At 34.8% G+C, this 10359-nt stretch overlaps 1 protein-coding gene across 2 annotated transcripts in view; it reads right to left on the bottom strand.

The window, feature by feature from the left end:
* bent (projectin protein bent) overlaps positions 1-10359 on the bottom strand; it is a 221823-nt gene that overhangs the window by 133342 nt on the left and 78122 nt on the right. For both annotated transcript variants that reach the window (XM_018510206.1, XM_018510207.1), the window contains 10 exons: positions 9347-9472; positions 8704-8848; positions 8474-8613; positions 8242-8386; positions 7998-8139; positions 7812-7936; positions 7376-7729; positions 7081-7287; positions 1714-2022; positions 899-1489 (listed from right to left, as the gene is read on the bottom strand). In XM_018510206.1, coding sequence (XP_018365708.1) covers positions 899-1489; positions 1714-2022; positions 7081-7287; positions 7376-7729; positions 7812-7936; positions 7998-8139; positions 8242-8386; positions 8474-8613; positions 8704-8848; positions 9347-9472 — 2284 coding nt within the window. The remainder of the gene's footprint in view (positions 1-898; positions 1490-1713; positions 2023-7080; positions 7288-7375; positions 7730-7811; positions 7937-7997; positions 8140-8241; positions 8387-8473; positions 8614-8703; positions 8849-9346; positions 9473-10359) is intronic.

Genomic DNA, 10359 nt, shown 5'->3' with positions numbered 1-10359 from the left:
GGTCTGGAATCGGTCCGGATTTTGATCTACGAAACCGCTTAGGTGGCTTCGCAGCTCGTCCAGCGTGCCCTCGGTATCGAAAATTTTGTTACTAAGTGTACGTGATAGTGCAACTCTTGAAGAAGAAAAAGCACTCCTGCAAATTGCTATCCGACTGCTCAAAGATGAAGAAATTAAGTTTTCCGCAGACAAGTTTTTAGTGAAAAAATGGCTTTTTGCAAAAACTAATGAACATTTAAGACTCGTTCAGGCCTAGATTTGTTCGTCATCACGAGGGCTACATTTTACAAGAATTTCAAAACTTTGCGTTTAAATCTCGACGAACAGAGAGAGAGTGAAAAAAGGCCTTTTCCGGTGGTTTTTATATTTTTTTCCACTATAGACCGATCTTAATGTTCCACATCTCATTTTATAGGTATTTCGAATACCTACATTTTTCATATTGAAGTTCTTTCCATACAATCGACAGCTTTCGTTTTATAAGCGAAAAACCTACTTTTTGCAACTATTCAAATTTTTTTCGCATATTTCCCACACGAGTTGCGAATCTCAAACGTATATATTCCTTTTTTGATGGCCTTCCGAACATTTTTGTCGAGAGAAATGCCTAATTACAATTTTTCCGCAAACGGGTCTTTTTAAGTCTAATTCTACTGGACGGGGTGATCCCGATTGACCACGGCTCGATTGGACACCACCAATCACAGCGACCGGTGCTTAGGAGCTTTGTAGTCTCAAGCGCTGTGAGTGGCTCGTGTCCAATTGAGCCGTGTCCAACTGGGTGCCACCCCTACTGGACTATTAAAATTTATTTTAATTTAATCAAGAAAAATGTCAATTAAAAAAATTTTTAGTTCGAAAGAATTTTGTGAGATATTAAAAGATGCAATTAGCTTACCAAGAACAACAACGTCGGCAACGCTTTCGCAGATGCCAGAACTGTTCGTCAATACCAATTTATATTTTCCGGAATCAGGTCTGGTAGTCTTCCTAACTGTCAGTACGGTATTTCTCTCGTATTTGTCGATCGTGACTCTTTCGGCCGTATCCTGGATTATCTCCTTCTGGCTCAGGAACCAGTGCACCTCTGGTTCTGGCTCGCCAGCATACTTGATATCGTACTTGATGACTTGACCCTTTTTGACGACTAAGTTTGTAAGACCATCGCCAACAATATATGGCTTAACAAATCGGCATTTGGCGATAATTGGTTTAGTGGCATCAGACGGTTCACCAGGACCTGCCTTGTTTACTGCTCGTATCCTAAACTCGTATTGCGTGCCTTCTTTGAGACCGTCAATAGTCGCCTGAGTCACGTCGCCTTCAATTTCCTTGCCCGTTACCCATTCCTTGCCAAACTTCTCCTTGTACTCAATTATATAGCCAGTAATCGGGGCACCGCCATCATTTTCGGGCTTTGTCCATGTCAGATCAGCGTGATCCTTGTCCCAATCAGTTACGTCGACATTTGTGGGTTTGCCTGGTTCGTCTAAAAAACACAAGAATATCTTCATTTACTTCTTTTACTCTAATTTATATTTACGAATCACTAAATCAACATCCAAATAGTGAGATTAAATTTTTATAATTAACTTTAACATCTAAGATCATTTTGTTATCTCCTATAATTTTTGAGAATATATGAATTTATTGTAGAAGATAATATTAATTTCGACATAAAAAAAATATCAATTAATTTGCGATAAAATTTACCCCATGGATCCTTGGCTAAGACTGGTTTGCCGAACATTGCCGGTTCGCTGGAACCGAGTTTATTCACTGCTCGTATGCGGAACTTGTATTCCCTCTTCGCAATTAGATCTTCGACTTTGTAGACACATTTTTCGCCCGACATGACTTCACCCACGCTGTCCCATTGAGACTTTAAACTAAGATCGAGGCGTTCAATAACATATTTCGTGATGGGTGCGCCGCCATCATCTTTCGACGGTTTGAAGGAAACGACGCAGGAATTTTGGAAAATCTCGTTAACTTCAACGTCGTATGGTGGAGATGGAACGTCTGAAAGAATAATTCATAAATAAGAAAAAATAAGACATTATTTTACGTACAAAAAAATTTATAATAGTGTAGGAATCTTTATTAGTACCCACAATTAGTTAAATGAAATACAGAGTCGGTAGCTGGAACCGCCGTTACCACGCAGCTTTTTAATAACAATGCCGTATCGCAAGAATAAAAATAATAATAATCATAAAGAAAAGAAACTCTATCTTAGGTCTAAGCGCAACGCCTCCGCGACCTCTATCGTTGAATAAGCGTACTACTTCCTACATTCGGCCATCCTCATTAATCATCGGCCTCGAGGATATTATTAGGAGAAGACCAAGGTTTAATGTATTCGGCGCAAGTACTTGTCGAAATAGGACCTTCTCCATGATCTAGTCTTTTGACATCATAAGTGTCATTTGGTTTAATTTTACGTATTTTGTAAGGACCAATATATTTTGCTCGTAATTTTCGGCCTGGACCTAATTGGACGCGTTTAATCGCTACTAAATCGCCTAATTTATATTTCGCCGGTTTTTTACGTCTAAGATTATAAATGCGACGGTTTTCTTCTTGAGTCTTTAAAATTTGTTCTTTTGCCTTTATTCGCGTAACATCACGTTTTTCTTCAAACAGATACTGGAATTCTTTTTCTAATATTTCTTTAAGACTTAAATCTTTTTGTCTCATTTTAGTACCAATTAACAATTCGAATGGTGTTGTGTTAATACTACGCTGATATGTTGAGTTGAGGGTTTGTTGTAATAATGGTACATGTTTATACCATTTGGTTGGGTCGTCTAAAGATAATTTTGTTAAAATCGGAATGACTGTACGGTTGATTCGCTCTATTTGTCCGTTAGCACGTGGCAAACCTGTGGTAATCATAATATGTCTTATTCCTTCTTCCTTGCAATAATTAGAAAATTCTTGTGATGAAAATGCTGTTCCACGATCTGAAATTATAGTAACGGGATTACCAAAAATTTGCTTTTGTAGTTCTAGCTTAGAGATTACTTCTTTAGTAGTCGTCGACTTAACAGGATATATCCACGTAAATTTTGTAAAACTATCGATTACCATAAGAAGATGATTATAATTTTTATGTGTAGATTCTAGTGGTCCTAAGTGATCTATATGATAAACATATAAAGGTAAATCTACTTTCGTCAACGGATTTAGAAGGCCTTCTTGTTTACCTTCTTTTTTGTTTGTTAGTATACAATGTATGCAATTAGAAATAAATTTTTCTAATTTGTCTTTTAACTTAGGAATATAATAATCATTCTTTAAATTTTCTTCTGTACGCTTTACAGAGAAATGACCTTTGTCATGAGCTGCCTGGATTACCTCATTATACATGGATTTTGGTAGAACTAACAATTCTTGACCGTCTTTATACTTATACAGAATATCATTTCGTAGGATATAATCATCGTATGCTTTGTGTTTAAGTATTTCTATAACAGTTTTTAACTCTGAATCATTTTTCTGTGCTTCTTTAATTTTTACTGTGATATTATTGTCGACTATATTTATTACAGGATAACGACTTAATGCATCGACATGTCGCATTCGAGAACCAGAACGATGTTCAATGATTTTATCGTATTCTTCCAATGTCATAGCCCATCTAGCTATTTTAGGACATAGTTTCGTTTTTTCCATAGTTTGCTTGAGAGCAGCGCAATCAGTAATTATTTTAAATTTTATTCCTAATAGATAATGACGGAACTTTTGTAAAGCCCGAACAACGGCTAAGGCTTCTAATTCGTAGCTAGTATAGTTACGTTCAGCGTTATTTGTTTTGCGACTATAATAATAAACTGGATGTAGTTTTTGATCATCAGGATCTCGTTGTAGAAGGATAGCACCGAAACCTTCACGACATGCATCAGTGTGTAGTTCTGTTTCTCGTTTTGAATTAAATATTCTTAAGACTGGATCCTTGCTTAATAGTTCTTTTAGTTTATTGAAAGCTTCTCTTTTCGTAACATCAAAAATAAAAGGTTTATCCTTCTGCAACAAATCACTGAGAGGTTTCGCTATAATACTATAAAATTCGATAAATTTACGAAAGTATCCCGTTAATCCTAAAAATATCTGTACGTCTTTTACATTACGTGGTTCTGGGAAATATGCTACTGCCATCAGCTTGTCAGGAGATGGGTATATATGACCAGTTTCAATTACATAGCCTAAGAATGTAATACAAGTCTTCATAAATTGACATTTCTTCTTATTTATCTCAAGTCCATAGTCACTGGCGATCTGTAGTACTAATTCTAATCGTTGAATACCCTGTTCTATATCAGATGAAATAACAATTAGATCATCTAAATATAATAAGACTATTTTATCGTTGATCAAAGGTCTGAAAATGTGATTAATAAATCTCTGAAAGACTGGAGGGGAGTTACACAGTCCAAATGGTACTCTTAAAAATTGATATTGTCCATGATGCGTGACGAATGAAGTATATTTTCTACTCTCTTGTTTAATAGGAACATGGAAAAATCCGTTTTTCAAATCAATAGTGCTAAATACATGAGCTTCTGCAAGTTGATCGATATGATCCTCTATGAGTGGTAATGGAAATCTATCTTTGATCATTACTTTATTAATTTTACGGTAGTCAACGCATATACGTGGGGAACCATCCTTTTTTCTTACAATGAGTACCGGGCTTGCGAATTCTGAAGAACAAGACTCTGCAATTCCCTCTTTAACCCATTCATTTACAGTTTCTTCGATAATTTCTTTTTCATGAATCGACGTTTTATAACGTCTCTGATAAATAGGAGTCTCATCTTTAAGTACTATTGATAATTCTATGTTAGTGTCTTTACATTTTTTCGGTTTATATGACATCATTAAATTTTCAATTTTTTCTTTAACTTCTTTATTTGTAATAGAATCTGTATCTGTAAATTCTTCTTCAATTGAGTTTATTTGCGCTAAAAAAATTTCAGGTTCAATTTTTGTAACCGAAATATCTTGTGTCACTTTAATTTCAGCCTGACTTAAAAAATCAACTCCTATGATAGCGAGCATTTTCATCGCATTACAAGGTACAATATGAAAGTTTAACGGATAATTATTATTATCAATAGAAATTACAGTTTGTAAACAGCCTAACGTTCTAACTTCACTTTGTGCAATTCCGGTTATGATAGTATATGACTTAAGTAATTCTTTAGGATTTAATTTCAAATAAGCATCTTCACGTAATAAACAAAGTTGACTACCTGTATCAATCAATGCGTTGATTTTAACGTTATCAATAGTAATTTCTTTACACATACGACTAATAGGACTAATAGACTCGATATTTAAATTTATTGCCGTTTTTGCTTCTGTAGTAACTTTATCTTTTGAATTACTGTTTGAACAATTTGATGCTTCATGCCCGAAATTGTTACATTTAAAGCATTTTTTTCCTTGAGCTTTATATTTGCACGTGTTGGCTTTGTGGCCACTACCGCCACAGTTGTAGCAATTGAAGGTCTTACTTGATGATTCCTTGGCATCTTTTTTTACCTGCTTGGACGAATCTTCTCTGTTTTTTGTATGGTCCTTATTTTTAGCCGTTTTTCTATCTTGTATCAGTTTCATCCTCTCATAAGTGCGTAGACGTTCTTTGAAATCAATAAAATCCTTCGCCCCGTATAGTAGTATTTTGTTAGTTTCTTCGTCCATAATTCCATCAATCACATATTGTATGACAGATTCCTTGTCAATGGTACCTCGTGAAGCAAGTTCTTTCATCAGTAGGTAGTATTCTTGTACACTTTCTTCTTTCTTCATTTTTCTGGTTGCAAGCATCTTATGTAAGTCAGCGCCAGTGATTTTGGAACTGAATTCTTCCTCTAGCATTATCTTTAGCTTTTTCCAACTTTTGACCACTCCTTCACTTTGTAAAAATGTTTTGGCCGCACCTTTTAATAATTTTCTTGCAAAGATTAATTTCTGCATGCTATTCCATTCAAATAATATGGCTGTGTCCTCAAAGTCAGTGATCCAGCGTTCAACTGGATAGCTGTTGCTTCCATCGAAAGGACTGTATCTTCTACGTCTTTAAAATGCAGAGCAAATTTAACCTTCTTTTTTCGTCTTTTATGTCTATCGTCTTCTAAGCAGCTATTGTCACTTACTGGTCCACTTTGATTATTACTGCTGTGTTGGGAAACATTATCATCTGTGTCCTCATTGTCTGCATCATCATCGTCTTCCCCGTCTTCGTCTTGATTATCTTGTGGAACAAGACTGTTGATGTCCATGAGTGCATGTATTACACGTGACCGTAACTCTTCTCTAGCACCAGTATAGTTTAGGCCTAGCAGATTACATATTGAGGTTAGGTCTCCAATGTTAAAAATATTAGAATATTCAAATTTCGTTCGATATTCGTCAGATTCATCTTGAAAAGTAAATCCAGAAAATTCTCGCAGTTTATGTCGACTAGTTCTATCTCCCTCTTTCTCGAATATCAACTTATATAATGCCTGTATTGCAGGACGAGATGCAGTTTTGATTTTGTCTCGTATTGACACAATTTGTCCTAGATTTTCCATTTTCGTCAGTTTATCGTCGTCGTATGTCGTCTTTATGCTTCCGTCTTTTTGTATATCGTCTTCACTTACTTTTTATTAAGCGATAATTCTTTCTCTTTTACCTTCTTATAGGGAAAGCAATGTCGTCGTCGTCGTCTTTATGTTTCCGTCACGTCTTTTTTGGAAAAACATATACATGTACAATGCTTCCCTTTTGAGGTTAACGTCGTCTTCTTCGTCTTTCTGCGTTGCAATCAGCGTTTTTCTCGTTTCGTACCGAGCGGACGAGCCCCCAATTTTGTAGGAATCTTTATTAGTACCCACAATTAGTTAAATGAAATACAGAGTCGGTAGCTGGAACCGTCGTTACCACGCAGCTTTTTAATAACAATGCCGTATCGCAAGAATAAAAATAATAATAATCATAAAGAAAAGAAACTCTATCTTAGGTCTAAGCGCAACGCCTCCGCGACCTCTATCGTTGAATAAGCGTACTACTTCCTACAATAGTACAAACCTTGCATAACAATATTGACATCCTTTACTTCTTCACCCTGGTTATTGCCAATTTTAATCTGGTAGATACCAGACGATTCACGTTGAGGTTTTTTGATTTTATATGTGATTTTATCCTCACCGACGACAACTTCAACGTCCTTGAGAGGTAAAGGTTTACCGTCTTTCATCAGTTTCGCTTCCACTTGACTCTGCTTGGTGCCATCAACTACAAATTTCAAAAATAAATTTTCCATTTTACAATACATGTTTACATCATAAATTTTATTACATTATACATAAGATGTGATCCTTACTTTTGAAAGGCACGACAAAGACCAATGGAGCGCTGCAGGGTCCTTCGACTTTGTCGGGGAAGTCAACGATCGGCTTGCTTTCGCCCTTTTTCACAGTGAGTTTACAACTGCTCGTTAGCTGACCACTCTCGCACATGATCTCGCCATCGTCTGTCATTTCCAACTTATTAAAGACCAACTGGTGCTTACCGCCACCCAAATTCTTGATCTCCACTCTCTCATTAGGTTCGATCTTCTCGCCGTTAAAGTAGAATACAGCTGGCGCGGTCTGATCTTGAAGTTCAACGTCCAGCACCAACTTCTCTCTTTCAACCGCGACAGTATCTTTCAACTTCTTGTTGAAGCGATTGGCGTCTATAATTTTCGAGAAGATACATAACCATATCTTTTTTCTTAAGAGCAGTTAAAGAATTAAATTAAAAAATATTATATTTACAGTTTATCACAATTTCAGCTTCGGTCTTATCTGCGTTACTCACGCAAGAGTAAAGTCCGGCATCGGTGACTTTACAATCTTTAATAATGAGCTTTCGTTTTCTGCCTTCTTCCTTAATTTGTACTCTAGCACAGAAATTATTTATTAAAAAATGTTCTTAAAATAAAAAATTACGTAAAAAGGTACCTTTTGTCAGGTGTGATTGCTTGGTCACCCTTGAACCATTGGACTTCACCCGCGGCATCATCTAGTTCGCAAAATAATGTCAAGGTTTCCTTTTCTATCAATTGCTGGTGTTTCAGCACTTTGACGAATTTGTAAGGATATTCTAAAAAAAAAGAAAATCTATTAAGTTTTATATACGTTTAAAGTTTTGTAAATAAAAAATTGTGATTGGGAATTATTGTGGTTTTTTTTTAATAATACCTACCGACTATAGTGAGTATGGTTTCGGTCTTGTCCGTTTGCTTGTTTATCTTGCAAGTGTATTCGCCACTATCTTCGAGAGTTGCGCTCCTGATCGCCAGCCGGCACACGCCGGACATATCTTTGGAAATACTATACTGATCTCCATCCTAAAAAAAAATAACAATAGAATTTTTTAAATACTATAACGTTACAAATATTAAATATTTATTTGAATTTTCAGCATAATAAATTACCTCGAGTTTCGTTTTGCCTTTGTACCAGGAAACTTGCGCCATATTAGAACTAACTGTACATTCCATGTAAGCTTCGTGCTTTGTAAAACCACTAGTCTTTTTCGATAACGGCTTTAAGAAGGTATATGTTGGATCAGGTTCTGAAATTAAAGGAATTTCAAAATATAAAATTTATGTACTGTAAAAGTTTGATTCTTAGAAAGAAGATTTATTCAAACTATGTTACGTACCATCTACATTGAGAAAAGCTGTGTTGGATACACCAGCAATTTCGATCGTATATTTTCCAGTGTCTTCGACTTTGGGTCCAGTAATAACGAGCTGATAGCAATCCTCCTCATTTTTAAATTTGTATTTCGCCGATGGGAATAATTCCTACATAAAAAGCAAATTACTTATCAATTACTTCAATCTTTAATCTGCTTTTCTATAAATTATAAAATGTATTACATAAAATATAATATACCTTACTCAACTCTTTTATACACTGAAAAAGAAGTGTTTAATTTTAAATTGTTAAAATGTTATGTTCTTCTCTCTATTTTTTAAACACTTAGACTGGGTTATTTCACCTTTCAGTAAATTTCAGCTCATTGTCTTACTCTCTTATGCTCTTACTCTTTTACTCTTATGTTTATCCAACAAATAAATTATTACAAAGTTTCTGAAGATGGAACAACCAGCCCCTTAAAGATGTTTTACTTTAAAACTTTTTCCATAAACAAAACACTATATGTATTTGGATTTAAAATACATAGTGTTTTCAATCCCGAACACGTAGTTTTGTGTATTAACTTCACACTTTTTTTCAGTGTAGCTTGCAAAAATAAAAAAATATAACTAAATAATGATTATTTCTGAAAAAATACTTACGTCTTTTCGGAAGAACCATTTCGGCTTGCAGTTCGGTTTCGAAAAGTTCGCTTCGAAGACGACCTTCTTATCTTTGCCTTCTTTGGCATATTGATCTACCAATGGCTTCAGGAAACTTTCTTGTTTCTGCGAAAAAGATACCACCAATCAACTATGAATCATATTCGGAGATTTAATCAAGAAATCCAATAATAGTATTGTTCAACATCGACAGCAATCGCTTTGCCAGGCTACAAAAAAAGGTAGTAGGAAAAATCGGCGAAAAATTTGAAAAATGGCGTCACTGCCTCTCCGTATGAACGGAAGAACGGAAGGAGAGGACGACGAAAAAAGGCACGAAGACGAAGTTTCTGGAAGGGATTCTAGAAGGAAATTCTAGACAAAAAACTTGCTAAAAGTTCGGTCGATTATTCATCGACAGAATTGGCTTGATAAGCTTGTCTTCAAGCTCATGACTTATCATGCTTATTATTATGATCATGCTTATGATCTAGTGTTAAACGGTTTTGAGGAAAAAAGAGTATGTTGGCTTCCTTGAAAAAAAATAAAAATGTATTTGCTATTGCTCGAGCAAAATGCGCGAGAAGATAGTTGCTGAAGAAGACTTTGCTTATAATACATTCAGAGACGACACCAATGAAGAAAGATATTATTTGATGCAAGAGAATCCAACTGTGAATATTTTTGCTGATGTTTTAATCAGTCTCATTATTAAAAAATATTTAATAGATTTCACGAAGTTAATTCTATTGGATAAATAATGTTTAATATTAAAGTTTGCATCTCACAAGTAAATATATGTATAAATCAATAAATTTAAAATATTGTATTCGACATCCAATTTAAATCATTTTAATAAGCTAAAAAATATTTTAATAAAAACATATTAGCTTATATAATCTTATTTATTAATAATAATTTAATTAAAAAGAGAATAACTTTTTCCAATTATGTAAATTAGCAACTTTTTATAAGAAAAACTTGTCACAGATTAGGATCCCTGCAAATAAATT

This window comes from Trachymyrmex cornetzi, unplaced genomic scaffold (genome assembly GCF_001594075.2).
Source record: "Trachymyrmex cornetzi isolate Tcor2-1 unplaced genomic scaffold, Tcor1.1 scaffold326, whole genome shotgun sequence".
Lineage (NCBI taxonomy): Eukaryota > Metazoa > Arthropoda > Insecta > Hymenoptera > Formicidae > Trachymyrmex > Trachymyrmex cornetzi.
Note: the sequence above shows the minus strand (reverse complement) of the source record. Positions and strands in the feature narration are given on the sequence as shown.